This window comes from Pavona decussata, unplaced genomic scaffold (genome assembly GCF_977016875.1).
Source record: "Pavona decussata unplaced genomic scaffold, jaPavDecu1.1 SCAFFOLD_106, whole genome shotgun sequence".
Taxonomy (NCBI): Eukaryota; Metazoa; Cnidaria; class Anthozoa; order Scleractinia; family Agariciidae; genus Pavona; species Pavona decussata.
In genome coordinates, this window is record NW_028145520.1 from 1,723,471 (window position 1) to 1,745,473 (window position 22,003).

General features: G+C 39.4%; 2 protein-coding genes and 2 pseudogenes across 2 annotated transcripts; 2 read left to right on the top strand and 2 right to left on the bottom strand.

Annotated features, from left to right (window-relative positions):
* Window positions 1-2,222: 2,222 nt before the first annotated feature.
* Window positions 2,223-3,146, top strand: LOC146471173 (uncharacterized; annotated as a pseudogene).
* A 2,279-nt stretch (window positions 3,147-5,425) lies between these two features.
* LOC146471174 (uncharacterized) lies at window positions 5,426-7,368 on the bottom strand. Its single transcript, XM_085121224.1, has 3 exons — window positions 7,355-7,368; window positions 6,749-6,788; window positions 5,426-5,986 (listed from the first exon to the last, which is right to left on the bottom strand). The coding sequence occupies exons 1-3, from the start codon at window positions 7,366-7,368 to the stop codon at window positions 5,426-5,428; spliced, it is 615 nt and encodes a 204-aa protein (XP_084977350.1).
* Window positions 7,369-9,937: 2,569 nt separating this feature from the next.
* LOC146471175 (uncharacterized) lies at window positions 9,938-10,502 on the bottom strand (annotated as a pseudogene).
* A 5,328-nt stretch (window positions 10,503-15,830) lies between these two features.
* Window positions 15,831-17,066, top strand: LOC146471176 (uncharacterized). Its single transcript, XM_085121225.1, has one exon. The coding sequence runs from the start codon at window positions 15,882-15,884 to the stop codon at window positions 17,064-17,066; it is 1,185 nt and encodes a 394-aa protein (XP_084977351.1). The 5' UTR covers window positions 15,831-15,881.
* The last annotated feature ends 4,937 nt before the right edge of the window (window positions 17,067-22,003 follow it).

Sequence of the window (22,003 nt, forward strand, 5' to 3'; positions counted from 1 at the left end):
AAACCAAGGGAGGCATTGGGTCCATTAAGTCTGGAAGGTTACAAAATGTGCCTGAGCGGGATCATAGAGACATTAAACGCGACCTTTTACCCAAGACTTCCTGGTAAGTTAGTAACATTCATATAGTCCCCAAGTTTAGTTGTCACAGGGAAAAACAACCAAATAAGCGAGACAGTGTTAAGAGTCAAAACGTTTTTATTAATTCTTGCTTGCCACCGTGACATGCGTGTGAAAAGAATACAATGAGACTACAGTTCCACTGCCACTTATCCAACTCATTGTACAATCGCCTGATGAACCGACGCAGGATACGAATCAAAGCGACATTTTAGACATTGTATGAATTTAGAATAATCTGCTTCATGGTTTTCAGGATCATAACCAGGTATATGAGATGGGGAATCAATGGGGTGGATCCCAGGGGGGATACTCGGGTACAAACGTGATGGGGGGGGGGGGGGGAGTCCGACATATTTTTTTGGGTCTAAAATTTTCAACTCCTGTATTTTTTGGGGTTGAAGATTTAACCCTGTATCTTTTTGGGTCTAAAAAATCTGCGCATATTTTTTGGGGTTTGAATTTCCGCCCGGCTAATAGTTCTTATGCCATTCAGGCCAAAGTTCCTGCAACTGATCCAAAAGCATGATTCGAATAATCTTTTATTTTTTTGGGTGCACAATATAAGGTCCATGTACTTTTTTGAGTTCAAAATGTTAGGCTCCGTCGGACCTCCCTGTCATGTTTATACCCGAGTACCCCACCTGGGGGGTGAATCTGTCCTTGGATCTGGCCCCACGGGAAAGTTAATTTTATGTGATTCTAATTAAAATTTTGTCACGCCTTTTACAAAAGTGGGACCAGTACTGAAAAAATATATTTTGTAATCACACTGAACTTGTATAGAGCAGATAACCCCTCAGAATTCAAACTAAAAGGGAGAGCATTAAAGCTCGCAGACAGTTCATAACTTTACTAACATGAGGTTCCAACAGAGGCTTTTGGCAGAGGATTCTGTTGCTTGAATGAGACTAGCATGGCGTCATATTTCTCATATTAAATATACAACAACTCACTGATTGCAAATACAGTCTAACCACTGCAAATGGGACTTTTTGTGGTCCCAGCTACATAAAAACTCTGCATTTATACCCCCCCCCCCCCTCATAAACATCTCTCTTATAGGTGTGGTCTTACTGAAGATTCTCTAAATGTACATTCCTCTATAGCAGGTAATGACTGAAAGAGTACTGAATCTCTCCACTTCGTTCTTCTTAGGGAGATGGGTAAAAGTGGATTGCCATCAGGTTCCAAAAATGTATTTTGAATACTTTATTGGGAAGACAAATGCAAAAGTAAATTCTGTGCGAGAAGTGTGCCACAAGGCACAGCCATGTTACCAGGCCTCTACCCGAAAGATATCGTACAAGATTTTTGATATATGAAAGAAATGTGATGGTATATTTCCAGCCTGGTGAATGAATGAGAATGATGATTATTCTAGAAAGTGACGCAGGCATACTCGGAAAAAAGAAATCCGAGTGCTCCTATCAGGAGTCGAACCTAAGACCTTCCGATTACTAGTTCGGATGCTCTACCACTGAGCTACAGGAGAGTCGTGGGAGCTAAGGCCATTAAACTAGGTTCATGGGACAAACATCCTGCATACTGCTAGGATTTGAGTGTCGAACGTGTGGTATATGAAAGAAATGTGATGGTATATTTCCAGCCTGGTGAATGAATGAGAATGATGATTATTCTAGAAAGTGACGCAGGCATACTCGGAAAAAAGAAACTTTTTTCCGAGTATGCCTGCGTCACTTTCTAGAATAATCATCATTCTCAAGATTTTTGATGCCGACAATTTTTTTGATCCCCTGGAGGAGAGTGAGGTGACTTTGAAAACAGAACTTCTATATTCTGGCAATGCCATTGTCGAAGAAACCGAAACTGGACTCTATGCTGAACAAGAAATTTTACGACTAAAGCAGAGAGTACACATGGCAGGTGTGAAAAGAAGAAGACCCTCCTTGAAGTCGTCACTCATTGTTGGTTATGGGGAGGGGAGGGCCACACGAGAGATTGAGTTCAGATGGTGGCCAGACCTATACAGCCTGACAGATCATGGCCAGTTTGTTACCAGATTGTTTATACAAAAATGTGTATTTTGATAATTATTTTAAAATCTAAGTAACTAAATGTAGGGTTCTTTTTTTCTGGAACATTTTTTCCTCACAGTGGCCATGCAGTACACTGACCAGGCTAAACTCAAAACAGCAACAGTGGTGTCAGATCTTCCCATCACATCACCACTGGTAGCATTTCTGAACTGTGTGCGGGGAACTACAAAGTGTGGAAGGCTTTGCAACAGCTTCAACAGGTGGTTCAGTGAGAAGAGAAAAAAGGGAATTTCTTTCTCTTACAGATTCACTGGACTGGAATCAAAGAAGTTTTCATGGCACTTTGCTTACCTTATTCAGGAACTACTGAAGATAAACAATCTATCAAGTGGGTCTGTGGTGAAACTGCACACATTGGCATTTACTGGTGTAAAAATCAGGGATGCTGCTGCCATTTACTCCAGGGTAGATGTAAACAAGCAGCAAGTGGAGCATTTGAAGATCTTGGGCCAGCAGTGCTTCACAGCAAATTGCCTGCTGTTAAGTGGTGTGAATCCAACTGTGTGGACAGTGGGGTATGCTATCCCATATCACACTGACCAGTTGCTGGAGAAACTTGGGTTTGGACTTGGCCTTAACTCCATGCAGGGTCGAGAGGCCAAGCATGTCAAGCTGCCAAAGTATGTTGAAAACACTTGCAATGTCAAAAAAAAGTATGAGGTGGTGGATTGTGTTCCGCCATGAATTTGTTTGTCTCTTGTGGCTTAGAGAGATGGATCCTTTCAGTGTTTCTTACCGACAAGAGAAAAAAAAAATAATGCTTGTGACTCCTACATCCCCAAGAGGGTGAAGGACCATGATAACAGATTTTGTTATTGTGGTCTTTCCAAGTCAAATGTACATGACGATGGTTGCACAATTTGGACAGGCAATGTGATGCAGCTAGTCAGGCAAAGTGTTGCTGCTGGAAAAGTTAACAATGAACTCAAGCAGATCACTAAATAATAGGTTTTTTGTCATTTCAGTTAACCTTAATTAAAAGTAGGATTTGTTGTCATGAACAACTACCACAGGCAGTGAGGAAACCTATCCATCCAGTTAAGTGTTTCACTTGCCTACCAACGCAACTGTTTTTCAATAGCAATGTAAACAATTTTGTTAATTAATAATTGTGAATACAGTGTTTGTATATTTTTGTAATAAGTTCTGCAGTTCAGTATCCAAAAAATAGAATCCACAAATACTGATAAGCCATGAGAGGCAGACGTGCGAGGCACTGAGGTTAGCCTAAATAGCACTCAGGTTAGTTTGAATAGCTCCCCAGTTAGCTTAATGGTTAGCATTTATGTTGGGGGATGTTCGTGCCCCCAAGCCTTGCATGTTTGGTTCGCATGGCTCGCACGTTTGGCTCGCAAGCCTCGCACGTTTGGCTCGCTGGCTCGCACATTGGCCACACTCATTTTGTAAACTTGTGTAATCAAATGTATATCAAACAAGTATTATAAAAATAAAATATTTTTTTCTGTAATTAAATGTATATCGAAAACACTAAGAATTAAAATAAGGATTTAACTGGTGCTGTGGTACACCACTCATGTTCCAGTATTCATAGTGAAATTTCACAGTCAGAACTTCGTTTTTCTTGTGAAATTTCAATTCCAGTGGCTTCTCAGCCGAAACAATCACCCCACACCTCTCTATTTCACTATTGAGTGGCTTTTTAAAGATATTTTCTAGTTCTACATCAGCACCGTCAATGTCCATCCTCTTGAACGAGTGTCTGGCCTTTCGGAAATCGTTGATTTTGTAAAACAGTTGGGTGTTCGTTTCACTAAATTCATGGCCAAAATTTGTTGGTCCATGGATTAGCCAGTTTCGGTCTTGAACTGAACCGGTGTATAATTTTGGCGTGGATCTTTTTTAAGGCTCTGGCCACCATTCCGCGTGCGGGCAACAGCCGCTTGATGTTGCTATCTCTCGAGCACTGACTGAATTTACTATCCAAGACTCCCATGGCAAGATCAAGCTCTTTGAAGAAGTCATTCACTTTTTTGATTCCATCCCCACTGGAAATTTGCTTTAAGCAGTCAGATTTAGCGCGTTGCAAAGCAGGTCGAAGTGTTTCAGCGAAGTTTACTTTGGCAGCCATGTTGGATTTTAGGAAGAAGAATTATAATTTTCCGCCATCTTGAAATTTACCCATAAGTAGTCGCGGGCTCCCGAAGACCCACTGGAAGGGTGGTTTGGCCCCAGCGTGTTTTCGCTTTGAAGATAGAGCTTCTCTGACCTTCATGAACTGTCTGTCTGTGAGTATGTTTTTCTTTTTCCCTTAAGAATCGATTGAAATTATGTAACATAGACGTCAACGTATCGGGTTCATATTCGTCCGCGTTCGTCTTACGTACATTTAAAAAAAAAAGTGAGCCAAAACCTTGTCCAGTTCTTGTTCTCGTATGTTTTCAATAGTTCTTGTTTGGTTGACAGTTTTTGCCCATCTGTAAAACACATTAAGGTCACTTTGCGTCTTTTTAGTTGTGTTTTTGTTTCAGTTCTCAGCAATAAAATTGTCACTTCATTGTTCAGTTGTCCGCTTTCTGTTTGTTCTGTTTGCTCAGTAATTGTAGCAACACCACCTGTTTCAGTAGTTTCTGTTTGTTCGGTTAATTCTTCTTAAAATTCAAGTCTAAAGGACCCAAACAAGTCAAAGTTGGGTTCTTCCAGTCTGGCCATTGTTGCTCCTTTTCCTGCTTTTTCCGTCCGTATCCACTTTGTTGTAAACCGGTTAAATAGGGACACTATGGTGTATTACGGTCTCATATTTTGCGCGTTCTCATGACCTTATTTGGTGAGATGACATAATAGTGGAATAATAATGCAACGTACTCATAAACGTTATTGCAAAGAGAATAGAAAAAGTGCTCGCGAAAATTATAAATCCTGACGAAACTGGTTAAATAAAAGGCCGCTATGTAGGTGAAAATGTCGGGCTAATCCAAGATGTTATGTTTTTTACAAAAAAACATGAATACACCTGAAATTGCAAGTTTCATTGATTTCCGTAAAGCTTTTGACACAGCAACATCTTCATCCTCAGCTATTACTGTGGGTCTTTCTGAAAATTTTGGAATCACAGTTGCCTTTTCAAAGGAATAAGAGAAATCCCAGTTGGTGGGACATTTGTGTCTTTGTCACCTGATAAAACATCTGCGTCACCACTTCCACTGCTTGAAATGTCAAACAATTCAACGGCCTCTCCTGGTTTACTTGTTGAAGATGTTGCAATGTTCTTCCGTGGTTTATCTCTGATTTCATTTTCTTGTGCCGTTTTTTTTTTCTTTGTGGTAATCTTTAGATCGCCCTTCTGCTTTTTCAAACTGCCCTAGTTCTCTCTCTAACTCCCGCGTAGAAAAATAATTTTTTTCAAGAATTGTGGTATTTATATCTGCAGCCTTAACAAACCTTTCATTACTTACATATTGCTCCTTATGTTGGCAAAGGAGTTGAATTGTTTCCTCTAATGATGAGATTGATTCACGGATGTCATCTATTCGAGACAATCTGATGTTTTCTGCTGTGTACCTTTTCTTTGGCGTTGCAGCTGAATGGACACCATTGTACTTTGACCTTGATTCTTTCTTGGCATAAGCATATCCCTCTTCGTTGACCTTCTTTCGAGAAAACTCAAATAATTTCCCTTTGTTCATCAAAAGCGAACCATCTTTCTGACAGAGTTCAAACGTAGCAGCTTTGACTGTAGCGTGGTAGTTACTTAACTGTTCTGACCTAAATATCTTGAATTGGTCCTTAAGCACATTCAAATTGACACTGATCTTCTCACCACTAAAATCACTTGATGCAACTTCACAACCCTGAAAATAGATAATTACTGTTTCAGGGTTGTGAAATTGTAATATTGATTGACATTTATTTGCCTTTTATTCCAATATTTTTACAATTTATCCATAGTTTAATGTATGGCGAAGTGACCTCAGGCTTATGGTTGAGGCCACCTCGGCGTAACAATATGCTTACATAGATATTGCTACAAGTGTGCAGTAATTATTTTACTAAAAACTGTAGCATTTTTTTTTCTTAAAGTTGGGAAAACTTGACAGAGAAGTGATTTTAACAGGAAGGGAATTCCAGATCTTTGGACCTTGGTAAGGAATTGTGAATTTTTTCAGATTAGTTTGGCAATGATGCTGTTCTGGTGCTATAGCCATGAATTTGACTGTTTGTAAAAAAACAAGTTGAAAAACAATGCAGGTAAAAGGTTGTTATGATAACAGTACATAAATTTCGCTATTTGAAACATGCTTATTTGATAAATGTCTAAAATTTGTAATTTGGAGAGTAAAGGAGCAGAATGTGCTCTATAGTCTAAATTGGTAATGACTCGCACAGCCCGTTTTTGCAAACAATAAGTTATATTTAAAGTTAGTCACGTATGTAGACGACCATGTAGAGTTACAATAGGTGATATAAGGATAAATTAGCGAGTAGTACAAAGTGAGTTTAGTTTTTGAGGATAGATAGAAGCGGGACCTGAATAACATTCCAATTGATTTAGAGATTTGTTGACATAAATAGCTGATATGATCTTTCCAAGTACGCTGCTCATCAATATATACCTCAAGAAATTTAGTAGCGTTGTTTTGTGTTAAAAGTTGCCTACCAAGCGAGAAGGAAAAGTTGTGGTTACATTTCTTCTGCCAAGGTTTGAAAATGAGATAAGTCGTTTTCTTTACATTCACCGATAATTTGTTACATCGTAGCCAAGTTTCAATATTTTTTAGTTCGTTATTTAGTAGATTCTAAGGTATTAGGTTAGTGGGAATTAAAGCGTTTACAATATGCAAACATAAAAATACAATATATTTGCCTCAGTATTATACAAACATGTTTTCAAGATTACTTTAACAATGGAAACTAACCCTTGCAAAATTATACTCCCCAACTCAAACAGCTCTTTAATTTGGATAACATGTAACATAGACCCTATGCAAAAATGGCTGACATTTTGAATATTCTTTTTTTTTTTGCATTCAAATTAGCCTCACTAACCTCGTTCTTGAGTTCAAAAATCAAACGAATATTTCACTGTGAACGAGGCTGGTGAGGCTAATTTGAATGCAGACAAAAGAATATTAAAATTTCAGCCATTTTTGTATAAGGTCTATTTTGTGACTTAATGTTAGTTCTGTATTTGAGTTGATGTCCACATAAACAGTAAATACCTGGAACTGGCCATGTTGAAACAGTAAAAAAAGCCATGTATGAAACAGTAAGTTTGTTCCCTCTTAATTCTGGAATAAAGGGGTTTGTGGAGAAGAAAAGCACTGTTTCTCTCACAAATTGCCATTAAGTGCTTAATATTTTACGTTTTGAAAAACTATGAAAGCTAATAAATTGGAGCCCTTAAAAATAACACCTCAAAACACAACAAATACCAACAATGTCACACAGTGTTACTTGGAAATTTTTTGGAAAAGTGCAACAATAAGATTGTGTGTGTTAGACTGGCTTTGCATGAACAGTTCAGCCTGAAGCTACAACTGCTGTCATTTAACTCCGTTTCTTCCTTTTTAACCTCGGCTTCTTTGGACGTTTTTTCTGCCAAGTACTGAAAGGCATCAGAGTGGCTTCTTTTTCGTCCGTGTTAATTCCCCCTCCCTGAGCCCAATAGCTGTTCAAATGCCCCCATCCAGGGGAAATAAGCCCTTCTATTTTATATAGTTTTTAAGCGATATACATATATGGAGACAGTGGAGACATATATGGAGATACAAATTGCTCAGTTCAAGAGTAAAAACATAATCGAGGACGCTGCCAGTGTTTGCAAGTGGTATCTCAAGTTTCACACGCATATGGATGAATTTAAGATGCCAGAAACGCCTTCAGTTCTCGAACCAGAGTTTAAATTAACAACAAATGATTCACATCCAATGTAATAAAAACTGAGTAAACACTGTAAACATACTTGAAATACGAACTCAACATGATAATAATAATAATAATAATAATAATAATAATAATAATAATGTTTATTTCTTATATTGCGCAGTCTAACATGCAATAAAGATATGATCGAATGCGCATTACAAAATCTTAAAGTAATGAATGGCTAATCTAAGTAATAACAATAATCATTTACAATCTCCGCAAAAACAATAAAATTAAAATATGAGTTAATAAGAGAACTAATAAAAAGCTAATTTAAAAAGATGTGTCTTTAGTAGTTTAGTGGTTTTGAATACTTTAAAAGTAAAAGTATTCAATGATTGGCATTGTCTGATTTCCAAAGGGAGTCGGTTCCATACTTTGGGTGCGACATTTTCAAACGCCCTATCCCCTAGTGTCTTTTTTATTCTATAGGTATTATCCATTAGAAGTATGCCGCGGTGTGAAACATTGTAGACTCAACTCAGATTATTTAAGCTTTTAATATAAATTGTATCTTGTGCACAGCAACACGGCATGAAGCCACAATCCTTTCCTTTAAAATCAGAAAAAATTGGCATTTCTACTCTGCCATGACTTATCATGCCTCATCCGTGCACCGAGACACGTCACATAACATCAAGGCTACAATCATGGACAAAAGTTGTTCAGACACCTGAAAATTAAACACCTTTTTTCCCTAGGTGTAGATTCACCTCTCTCCCCTTGTGAAAGGTAGCTTCCCCTTCCCCCTTTTTCAATGTTGGAAACATATAAACATCTAGGAAGCGTTTTGCAACATTGTTCGAGGGGGACGGGGTGACTACAGATAAAAAACGTGTTTCCATTCAAAAGCAAAATACCATTCTTAGTATAAAAGCATTAGTTTTGGTAAATTGTCATAACACTTTGTCCATGATTGTCCAAGTGAGGGTCAATTAGTATACATTGTCTGCAGGGTGTTTTTCTTCGGCAAGCCGGTGATGTTTCCATAAAAAATATTTTTTCATGATATAAAAGGGGGTAAGTAAATTGCTATTTTCGCCATTTTCATGTTATTTTTAGCGAGGAGAATAACAATTTGGTTGAATTGTTCTCGTTAGGCATTCCTTATTATGCAAATGGCATGTGTGTGGCAAAGTAATTTTTTAGCATTTAGTGCCCTGTTCAGGAGCTTTTAAAGTCACTACCATGAACTTTGCACAGTGGTACAATAGCAGTATTTCCAGTTGTCCCGAAGATGAGTGTTTAACCGAAAGAGAATTTCGAAGTGTATAATTGGTTACCTATAGTCAGGTGGATGTGGCAAAATTTCAAACTTGCGAAGTCTTCGCACATCCTATGGTGGAGTCCTTTTCAACGGGCATGACAAAAGTCGTTCAGTGGGTGTGCTGTTGGGAAAAGCATAGAAAAGGTGGACACCATTATCATTTGGCCATCAAACTGGACAGAAACCAGAGGTGGATGATGTCCAAACGCTATTCACAGCACACATGGTATCAAGATGAGTGTTTAACCGAAAGAGAATTTTGAAGTGTGCAATTGGTTACCTATAGTCAGGCGGATGTGGCAAAATTTCCAACTTGCGAAGTCTTTGCACATCCTTGTAGCAGCTTCGCAAGAGAAGAAAACACATGAGACTCCAGGAACACAACAATTCTGTTGACAAGATGGCGGACTATACAAAGCACATGGTTGCTAAGCTCACGTGACATAAACGTCACTACCACAACACTACATCCCCCTTCCCTTAATACAAAACTCCTTAACATGGAGACAGCTAATGTCCAAATAATTTATGTCCAATGTCCAGAAACTACAAACAAATAAATTGACATAGAGTCATCTACATAGGTCAGCATCTGCATGTTTTAAAATGATCAAGCACAAAAAGACACAAAGTCACTCATCCATGCTGGAGGGCGCCTAACATGAGTGGGCCTTGAAGGAAGGGGACTTGCACTTGATTCAGGAGGTAGGGTAGGATGCGTTTCAACATTGGTGGTTGGATCAAAGCAGTTGCTTCCGCCTGCCTTCCAGTGGGCATGTCCTCTGCTTCATCTGCTCCATTGGCTTCAGTGCAGGGGCCTGGCTGCAGAAACTTTTTCATGTGGCTCGCGTTGCGTAGCTGCGTGTTTCCTTCCTGATCGTCTACAAGGACAGCATTACCCTTCTTTTCCACCACTTTGTATGGTACTGGTTCAAAGTTGGAAGACAGTTTGTTGTCATGGCTCTTGTTGAGCAGGATGCGATCGCCTTCAACAATGTCACTATACTGCGCTGACCGCTTGCTGTCTGCATACTCTTTCTGTCGAAGCTTCCCCCGTGCATCTCTTTCGCAAAGAAGCTGCTGCCAGTGAGCCTTGGTGATTTTTTCACTTGGAATGCTTACTTTTGGAAGTTTATCTTTGAGGCGTTGACCCATCAGGAACTCAGTGGGGGACAGTCCAGTCACTGTGGGAGGTGTGGTTCTGTACTGGAAGAGGAAATTTTGTAATGCCTTTTTCCAGTCTTTACCTTCTAAAGTGGCAATTCGCATTATCTTCAGTAGAGTCTGCGGACACTGTCAGGTATGCCACGTATTTAAAAGATACCCTCCATAGCTCTTGTGACGTGTGATGCATCTGTCTTTTTTAACAAGATAACTTCAGGCCAGCGAGAGTAGTTGTCTACTATTACGGGCAGGCGGTTTGTGCCGGGAATTGCCAATAGGTAAACGGCGATGTCACCCCATGGAAGTTCAGGTAGTGTTGTTGACCTGATAGGTTCGGTCTTGCTTCTAGGGCCGACTAGCTGGCAAGGATGACAGGTTTTAACAAACTGTTTGACCTACTTGTCCATGTTGGGCCACCATACCTTTTCTCTGAAGTCTTCGCACATCCTATGGTGCAGTCCTTTTCAACGGACACAACAAAAGTCGTTCGGTAGGTGTGCTGTCGAGAAAAGCATAGAAAAGGCAGAGACCATTATCATTTGGCCATCAAACTGGACAGAAACCAGAGGTGGATGATGTCCAAAGGCTATTTGCAGCACACATGGTATCACCGGGTACTACTTGAGCCGTCATCACAATTACTATAGTGCTTGGCTGTACATCACTAAGTCTGGTAGAGAATTCAAGGAGAGCTCAGGGCACCAGATCTACTTAACCGAGGTGCACCCCAAACTGACCTAGCCTGGAAGCAAGTTATTATTGCACGGTCGACATCTGTACCATGCACACTCACTCGCAAATCTAAAAGGTCTTCTCCTTTCCCTGTTATTTCTTTCTTGTTGTTTGGCATGATTTCTTTGGTTCGTTTGTTTGTTTTTCATTTGTCTCTTTTTTTCTTTTTCTGGTTATTTTTGGGTTCACCCCCTCCCTTCCCCAAACAAAAGATGTCACATCCATAGAGGCCAAAGAAAAAGAACTGAACAAGAGAAAGGCTGGAAACAAGTACGAAAAATTTAGTGTACTCTATGTGTATGTGTGTTACATTTAGTGAACCCGCTTTTTCGAAGGAGGTACTTTTCCAAAATATGCCATGCGTTTTCGTTTGGTTCATTACAAATTTTAATCCATTCTGTTGCATAAGATGGAAAACTTGTTTACTTGTTTAAAAGGCAATGTCCCTAAAAGCGTTCCCCTCGATTTCAGACTCGAAAATACTTTTGCCTCATATTTATATCATCAATACCACTATCCATCCTTATAACGAAAATGCAGTTAGAATGAGGAAATAGTTTATTTTACTGCCATTATCAGCATTTCATCTCTGAACGACCGTTACCGGCTAAAATATGCAAATTTTAGACGCTGTTATTCAGGTTTTTCAAGGATCGTTAAAAGCTACTGCGGGCCGTTAAAACCTAGACCATTTGTACTCATTTGGAAGAATATTGCTTCCTCTTACTGTTCCAATACGATCTACCCCTGTTTCTCTGTAATCAGCAAAAACAGGTTATCGTTATTCTAGTAATTCAATTAAGTAAGCAAACTGCACCAAAATATGCCTCAGAAATTTCACAAAATTCTTAAAAGTGGCACCTAACCTAGACTTAAAAACATGTTTTAGTTAAAAATAAAGAGGTATTCTATCAATTTATGCAATAAAACTTGTGGCACAACGCGGTTCAGGATTAAAGTTTTCGATTCAAATTTGCATATTGATGCCGAATTTTCATTGCGTGACACAGGCTGCTTTGACAGAAAAATTTCTCGTCCAGTTATTCAAATATTTGCCACGTCTTCTATTTTCCAACCAAAAACTTTATCTCTCTATTTCTTCCTTCTTCAATGATACCTGTTGTTCCAAAATTCCACAAGTGTACGTGAGATGCAGTTTTAAGCTTGATAAACCCCAACATTTGTGTTAAAGTGCAGTGTTCTTTAAATTGTCAAGATGCAGATTTCAAATTTCTTTTCAGAAGCAAACCTCTTTTACTTTATAATGTGGTCCAGTGTGAAGCAGCTGCATTACCCAGTATTTGATACGACTTTATCTCCAGTACATTTTAAAAATGAATGTTAGATGTTAAAAAAGTAAATCTCCCACAGCGTTATTAAGTATGCGCAAACAGGTCAGAAACTTTTGGACAAGGACTACAAGAACTCCACTTTCACAGCCAGTTGGCAGCGAAGTTGGCACGCGCAAATACTACAGCGCTGATACCACAACTTCAACATGAATTTCGAATCGTGCAGCTTTAGACAAATTAAGAAAATAGCATGTGGAAGTTCGCGCAATTTGTCCCAAATGGTTAAAGTAGATGAATGTCAGGACACAATTACGACTCAGCTTGAAACCTGTCATCTATCAAAGTCTGGACTCAGTGAAGCGGAACTAATACTGTCAAGGGCCGGTCATTTTGACCTTACGAAAGATCAAATACAACAGATGGTAATTTGCCCACAACATCGGCATAAACTCGGAAAATTTTGGCGGCCATATCGTTCTTGCCAGTATCCATCGCACAGTGGACCAAGAAAAAAACATTGTAACGAAAGGCATGTAATTGGTTTAGAGACTGCGAAGAACATACAGTCGGTTTTCAAAGTGACCGTGGGAATAGGATCCCGTAAGAATTAAAAATACCACGTGACGAGGCGGCCATGGTGGGGGTCTAAACAAAAGAATATTTCCTCGAAGAATTTACATGAAAATAGATTTTAGTTTTCAGAGGAGAGAAATGCTTTTGTTCTTGACCACCAACATGGCCGCCGTGACGTCACGTGCCAACCAGCAATACCGTAAAATTCCGAAAAGCTTATATTTTTCAAAGACCGTTTTTGAGGGGCTTATTTTTGGAGAGGCTTATATACGGAGGAAAATTTTGGGTGTCAAAATCGATTGGGCTAGCCATAGAAGTACATTTACCGTTTTTGCTTTGTTTTACTTTGTATTTAAGGGCAATTTTCCAAAGTACAAGCCCCGGGGGGCTTATATTTGGGGGGGGGGGCTTAATTATACATGGAGGGGCTTATTTTCGGAATTTTACGGTAATTTAATTACTTAAGTCTTTAACAAGTTGAGTGTTTTTCTTCTTTGAGAAGACAACGGGAAAAGGGAAAAATTTTTGATGATAATGATAATGACGACGACGATGATGACCAAGTACTGTAATTGTTACTGTTGCCATAAAAATTGCAAGGCCATGATGAACCCAGTAGTTCACTCAATCTTTTTTATTCAGCAATATGTGGGAAGTGTAGAAGCAAACATAAGGAAGTGACAAAAGTAGGAAATGGCTGATAAGGAAGAAGAATGCGATCCGCATCACAGTGCTGCAGCTTACGGCTTAAGAAACAGGTAAACGATCGTTGTTGGTGGCTATCTACCTCTCCTTGTGGACGCCTCCATTCTCCGTGTTGATGATGTAAAAAATTGACCTCTGAACAAACCCCTTAAAGGTCTTGGGATATCTAAACACTTTTCTGAAAGATCCGCATTTGGCCCGTTCAGGACCAAAGGTACACACCGGGTTTACTAAATTACGCACTGCGGGATATATCATTCCGATTTTGCGACTCAACTGCTGCGCTCATTTGCGGAATGCGATTATTTTGAGGGCGCCGTTTACTTAAAAATCCTCAAAGATTTATAAAAAAAAGTGGTTACTTTTGGCGGAAAAAAGATGGGCTTGCTAACTTTCGCCGTTCCGAACTGCAAAACAGTGCTAGGCACAAAAATAAGTTTCCCACACTGTTTCAGGTAGAGTGTCATGTTCAGGTTGTGTTTTCTTGCTTTCACGGGGGGCGGGGGGTGGGGTGGGGTTTTAAATAGAGGCAGCACTTCATCAAGGGTGACGCAATATTGCGTCCATAACATATGTCGGTTTACTTAAGATGTCATTTTCCAAAAGTGCCAAAATGTTTTGTTTCCAACTCTTGGCGAACTGTAGTGCAGTGTTAACAAAACAAATTTTAAAGACGCCTTTTATTTTATCAGGCTGCTAAATGAAACTTTCGCGCCTGAGACCCCACAAACGGACAGGCTTGCTGGCGCTAACTGGACGCCTGGATGTTGGAGTGGGGTTGGTAGTGGTAGTTCGCAGGAAGACATACATACAGACGAAATTCCTGAAGTATCCGATCACGTCGTTGCTGATTTTAACGAGGGAATGGCGAAAATAGCTAGACATTCAAAAAGGGAAGACCTCACACCACTAACATTCCAACTGTCCACGACAAAGGAGGAAGCAATACCGGATGAAAGAAAAAGTTGCATAGAGAAAGCAACAAAAGCATGTGAAGTAATCTGCAGTGTTATAGCTCCGAAAGACGGCGAAAAACTTTTTCAAGCAATACACCAGCCTACCGCGAACGATCTTGATGAACCAACAGAGGATCTTATTGCCTTGATGTCCGCATATCGAGATGCCATGACAAAAAATGTAAAGATTCAAATACTCAGCATCTATGCTTATCGGTATACCATGAAGCTGTTACAGAAATTCCACGAGCCTTATGAAAAGATAAGTTTGAGACAAATAAAAAGGGCGAGATTGCATGCAAGAAAACGAGGGCCGGGGTCAAATGTCCCGAAAGTATTCAGCCATCGAGTACGTCTGGACATAAACAAAGTCGACCACTTTATAGATTTTGTAAACCGTCCTTATTTCTACCAAGACGTGGCCTTTGGAACGCGAACACTGACCTTAGATGGGGGAGGCAAAATAACAATGCCCAACGTAATCCGGACCGTGAGTAGATCGACCATGATTATGCAGTACCTTCAACATTGCGAAGAAGAATCATTTGAACCGGCTAGCCGCTCAACCCTTTGTCGCATTCTTGAAGTGAGAGAGGCTTCACAGCAGAAGTCTCTCAGTGGTCTGGGCAACATTGCAGCAGAAGGGGTCGCATCCTTTGAGCGGCTGTTGAGTATTCTAGAAGAGCTGAATCAGGCCGGTGCCGACAAAAGAAGAGTTACGGAACTGGCAAAGAAATTGAACGATGGGAAAAAATACCTGAAGACGGAGTTTAAAGTGAACTGTTCAGCAGAGGAGAGTGAGTGCGCAGACCACTGCAGAAAATTTGCGTTAAGCGATCCAGTTGATCAATGCTTCAACCTTCAGTGCTCACACTCACACAATATGGTGTGTGAACAATGCGAACAATTGAAGGCAACGTTAGACGGGATGGAAGAAAGTATAAAGAAACACTCCAGCCATCTTTACAGCCAAGAACAAAAGCATGATCTTCTTTACGATTTTGAAAGATCTAAGAATTGCATTTTTCTTTGGAAATCTCTTGCCTTACGCTCTGTCAACCAAGAATCTGCTAAACAAGAAGCCCTCCAAAGTCTTGACAGTCAGTCAGTCCTTGTTGTTATTGACTGGGCCATGAAATTTCTTCAAATGAAATACAGAGAAAAACAAAGTGAATGGTTTGCTAAAAGAGGCCTTAGCTGGCATATAAGCAGTGTGATCTCAAAAGACCAAGAAACGCAGAAAGCTAAGGTCCTGTCGTATGCCCATTTATTAGATTCGTGTTGTCAAGATTGGTATGCGGTGGTATCTATTTTAGAAAACCTTTTTCAAAACATCAAAATAAATTTTCCAAATGTTAAGCACGCATTTCTACGTTCTGACGAGGCTGGCTGCTACCATTGCAATCACCTAATAGCAGCAGTCAAAGATATTGGAGATCGAGTGGGAATTACAGTTGCACGTTATGATTTTTCAGAACCCCAGCAAGGAAAGGATGATTGTGACAGGGTGCTTTGTCCCATGAAAGCAGCCATAAGAAAGTATTGCGCGGAAGGCCATGACATCATGAACGTAGGAGCAATGCACGAGGCCCTTAAGGAACGGCCTGTCAAAGGAACGACAGCGGCTGTAGCCATTTTGGATGAGTCATCCAAAATTCTTGAGGTTCAGAAGATAAAACAATTTAGTGAGTTGCACAACTTTAGATACGAAGAGAGTGGGATAAGAGTGTGGAAAGCTTACGCTGTTGGGATCGGCAAGCTTATTCCTTGGCAATCTTTGTACATACGGCACCAGGGCTGCACAAATATATCATTAATGGAGGGAAAAGGATTCTTCACCAACACAGAAATAAGAGACCTTCATCGCCCAAGAAAGTGTCAAGCAAGGAAAGACAACGCCGAAATTGATGATCAGCCATCAATGTTTGTGTGCCCTGACGAAGGCTGTAACTGCACTTTTGACTCTTTCTCCGAACTTGAGTTGCATACAGACGTAGGAATACATGATAACAGGAAGTCGGAAAGTCTTTATGATAAAGTACGGAAAAACTGGGCTGAAAAATTTTCTTCCATTGAGAACCAGAAGTTAACAAGCAACAAATCCTCCACTGGTCTGACTGTTAACAGCACAAATTCTCGTCTAAGTATCGGATGGGCTCTTAACAAAGGTAGAACTGGCGGAGTTCGTTTTTCTGAGAACGTGAGACGGTACCTTACAACAAGGTTTGAAATGGGAGAAAGAACGGGCAAAAAAGCCAATCCAGAAGAGATCGAACGTCAAATGCGCAACGCCAGAAATGAACGGAATGAAAGATAATTTCGAAGAGAGGAGTGGCTCACCAAGACTCAAATAATGGGGTTTTTTTTCACGCCTCGCTTCACGGCAAAGAACTCGCGGTCAGGAAGCTACATCAAAGGAACAGACATTTGATGTTACAGCAGATGAGAATGACGACATCGACGCCCTCATTGGAGACTCTGATCGCAACAATTTGCTTGACGACATTCAAAGCAGAATTGGACTAGAGCATCCGATAGTATATGACACATATGATCTTTGCGTCTATCACAAGGAAGGAAAGCTACGGGCCTTCAATGTTGCAATGCTCAAGACTATTCTTCGGCACTTTGAAGTACCTTTCCGAGCAAAAGATAGAAAGGCCGACCTTATTAGGTTGTTCACGGAGGTTATCCAAGAATGCAACTGCTGAATAGAGTCTACTGTCCCTTTTTTCAGATAAAAGGGACAACAATATTTCTTCTTGTAACTGAATCAATTACGCTTTTATTGTGCGAGTCTTAGTTAATTTTTTTTTCCCGAAAATTCTTTGGCATGTTGAGTTTTTTGGTATTTGTTATGTGACTTTTACCCGATGACACGAAACGGAGACGCTTAATTCGATAAAATATTTAAATAATCTAATTGTTTTCTTATAAACCCGCCAATCGAACACTGTCGCGCTCACTTAACTCACTCTCCATCAAGGAATAACCAAAGTTCGAGAAATCAAAATTTCAACTAGAATTCAAGGCTCGATCTTCAACTGTCCAGTCTGTCTCGGAATTCCCAGAAAAGAAAGCACATAGATTAACAAACCAAATATGACCATTATGACTGATGCTAGAATTTTCATATATCGAACTTAAGCTACTGACAACGTGTAGCATGGCCTAGTATATTTGCGATTAGTGGTTGGTTGATTCATCACGCCTTAATAATGTACTATATGACCTACTATTACTAAAGTTGCTTAAGTTAAGGTGTCTAGACATTGACTGTACACATTTCACCGTTTTCAAGCAAAAATAGCAATCAGTTTAGTCGTGATGGGAATTCATAAACATGTAATTAAAATGTGGACTAGACGTGAATAGACACCCTATTCTGGTTTTCGATTCCTCGGCTTTTGGAGTCCAATCCTCATTTTCACAACTTATCTTTAAGGACTACCGTGTACTTTCGTCCCATACAGCGTGAAGGTCAATTAGTGAAGGACTTGCTGGCTGTAAAATGTAAATACTTAATTTTACCGGTAAAAAAAATGTTCCCTAAAAACGCAACTGTTGTATGTCGAATAAAGCACGTTTGGAAGGGCGAGACTAACAAAGGTTAGTGGCAAAGTAAACTTAATGGTCTACACTTCCGTTCAGTTTTCCTGTAAATAAAGTACAAAAAAAGTTGCCTAATGGCATTTTTTATTATTTTTAAGCTTAATAATATCAATAATTATAACAAAAAAATATTACAACAAGCAAATGCGATGACCTTTCCAAAGTCTCGCTTGTGACTATGCTTCCAATGAAAGCGTTAAAACGATTTAGTAAATAAAAATTAAGCTTTGGCTGCTGAACTTTTAGGAATAATTATATTTCTAAAGATCTATTTATTGAAGAAGGAAGAAGACGAAGAAAAATAATTTTTTTCGTTTAAAAAAACATATTTTACTTCCGAGCGGCAAGTATTTGGAGAAATTTCCCGTCGAAGCAGCCGGTGTCACGCAACGCGAATTCTGCATCAATATGTAAATTTGAGTCGAAACCTTCAAGTCTGAATCGCGTTGTGCCACAAGTTTTATTGCATAAATTGATAGAATACCTCTTTATCTTTAACTAAAACATGTTTTTAAGTCTAGGTTAGGTGCCACTTTTAAGAATTTTGTGAAATTTCTGAGGCATATTTTGGTGCAGTTTGCTTACTTAATTGAATTACTAGAATAACGATAACCTGTTTTTGCTGATTACAGAGAAATACGGCTAAATCGTATTGGAAAAGTAAGAAGAAGCAATATTCTTCCAAATGAGTACAAATGGTCTAGGTTTTAACGGCCCGCAGTAGCTTTTAACGATCCTTGAAAAACCTGAATAACGGCGTCTAAAATTTGCATATTTTAGCCGGTAACGGTCGTTCAGAGATGAAATGCTGATAATGGCAGTAAAATAAACTATTTCCTCATTCTAACTGCATTTTCGTCATAAGGATGGATAGTGGTATTGATGATATAAATATGAGGCAAAAGTATTTTCGAGTCTGAAATCGAGTGGAACGCTTTTAGGGACATTGCCTTTTAAATGTCATGCACGTTCCCAATGCTGTACCGTAGTGCCACGAAACGAATGCCAATGATTGAGAGTGTAACAAACATTAAAAAGAGTATGCTAAGTAAAAACCAAAAGCAGTTGTAAAAAGTTCAGCGAAATAGCTTGACATAAAATGATCAGTATTTAGTTTTACCTCCTTTCTTGCTTATCATTGAATCCATTCTTTTGTTCACACTTTCGATAATTTTATCAGTTACAGCCTTATCCATACCCAATATTGTCTCTCTTACGGGTTTAGAAAAGTCTGAAAAACTTTCCCAAGTTGTGTTGTTTGCGATGGCGTCCTTTGTCAAGCAGTCTTTTGCGAGCTTAAAAAAGTTCTTGATTGGATTTATATGTTGCCAAATTCTCTTTCGACAAGGTCTTTAAAGTAGTGCCTGTCCAATTTGTCTTATTGTTTGCAAAAAGACTACTCCTTCTAAATAACTGATCACTAGCATGAACTTGGCCATCCGCCCACCAGAACCACAATGAGACCCTTTCGCCGTGCATCTAATAGTTAGGCCCTCTTCAGTTTTTTGTCGAATGCAACCCTGCATTGACCGAGCCTGATCGGCTGGCTTATATTTGTGTACAAAACTAACCCCGTCTAAATAGAAGCAACTTGTTCAGTCCACAGGGAGCTTGTAGACCCACGCTTTATCCCGCATGCAAATTTCAGCCTCCTTTGGTGATCTACTACTGTTAAGATCCCTTTTACGGGCTTGTATCTACTTGTAGCTGCGTCTGTGTAGCAGACGCCTCACAGTTTTACAGGAGACACATCTAACATCTATTCCTGCTTCCAACATCAGCCTCTTGACAGTAAAGGAACCCTCTTGTCTTCTAAGCACATCGATTTGTCACAATAGCAACCGCTCATTGCATTCACTAAGTTTTCGAGGACAATTCTTGCACTCAATATCTTCGCCACGCGCACTCCTTTTTAAACACCAATTATCGTCATTTAGGTTTCGGTAAAGCGATGTACGAGAAATATTGTATTTCTCACTATGTCTTGCTTTTTGGCGCTATTGTTTTCCATAATGAAACGCAAATATGTGGATTTCTGCACCATTAACTCCGGGAAACCCAATTGGTTGAAAACTCTTCACCAATAATGAGTCATTTGAGAAATAATAATTTTACTTTAATGCGCGTGACAGGCCTTTTAGCGGAAAAGTGTTCACGCTGAGTACGCTGGATACACAGCACATCTTCCAGATGAAATGAATATGCTTAAAATTCCTATCTTTTTAAAAAGCATCAAATTCTGACAGGTTTCAAATTCAAATTTCAAAAAATTCAGGTTTCAAATTCCCCACCCCTGGGAAGGCAAAGGGGTCAAATGCCCGCAGTATGCCTGAAGGGATGTTGAAGCTTCGATTTGACCGGTAGATAATGCCTGCCTAAAGTTGGTTGCTGGGTATTGTGCAGGAGGGATAATGTCAGTGTTAATGATATACAGGATATTGCAAAAGGGATTCGGGGATGCGGAGCATCAAAGTTGCAATTTTTTGTAAAAAATAAAATAGCTCTTTGATCCATATTACAGATAGAGAGGGTCAGTGAAAAGAGACTTCCTGTGTATTATTGGCCCTTTCAGACACTGCCTGCCTTTGTCCAAGAAAAACCGTCTTGTTCCTGGCCTGGCCTCAGCACTATATTGATGATTTGGCACTGCTATTCTCGGGCGAAACTTGCTCGAATCTCGTTTCTACGCTTGTCATTCCAACACAGTAAAAATGTGTTGGTAGGCTTAGCGAATTAAACTTATTTGGCATCTTAGCTTCATTTTAATTTGGAGGATTTCATTAATAACTGAAATTAGATCCTTGATTGCCATCACAAAATAACACAGACTTTGGGGGTACTCCAATATCTAAATGTGACGGATTAAATGTTTGCCTGAAGTTTTCAAAGAACCCTTAAAAGTGCGAGAACCCAAATTTGTGGCCTTGTGGGTTTTACTAAATTTACCCGCAAGAGGTGCCAAAAGAAAACTAGTCGGATTCGTCCAATGTTATAACTTCTCTGAGATTTATAAACTAGTGGCGTCGATCCATAACACTTCCTTTGCTCAAAAAGGTCATTCTCTGGTTGTAACTTTGGTTTGTATTAAACTGAACTCAACAAAAGATTTTAAGTACCCTTTTCTCTGAAAAGTCCGTTTTTATGTCCTTGCGATCCTTAACTTTTATATAACGTTATCTTCACTAGAAATTTTTATTTTCTAGTTTTGACAACTCGCAACTGCAACTCGCAACTCCAGAACTTGCAAATTACCCAGTCGCGTTATGTTTGAAGGCACTTTGACAACTTGCTGTTTTCTTATTGAAGAAGCTGATTAAATTTTCTCAAAAGTGACTTTTTCATTGTCATACAAGGTTATACTAGATTGGTTTAAAATGTTTAAACCTTGCTTGCTTCCTTTTGCAAAACTAGCTGTTTATTCTGTATTCAACAGTTATCTCCAAGAAGTTTGTTATGTTTTGGTGCATATTGGTGATAGGCAATTAATCACTATTGCTCCTATTTCTCTAGCACACTTTGAAGGTGTAGATGATGTACACTGCCTCTGCATGCAAATGGGGAAACAGGTGAGGTGGATTGTTAAGAAAATCTTTTCAGTTACATTGGAAACTCCAATGAGGACAAAAAAATTGGAAGGGTTCA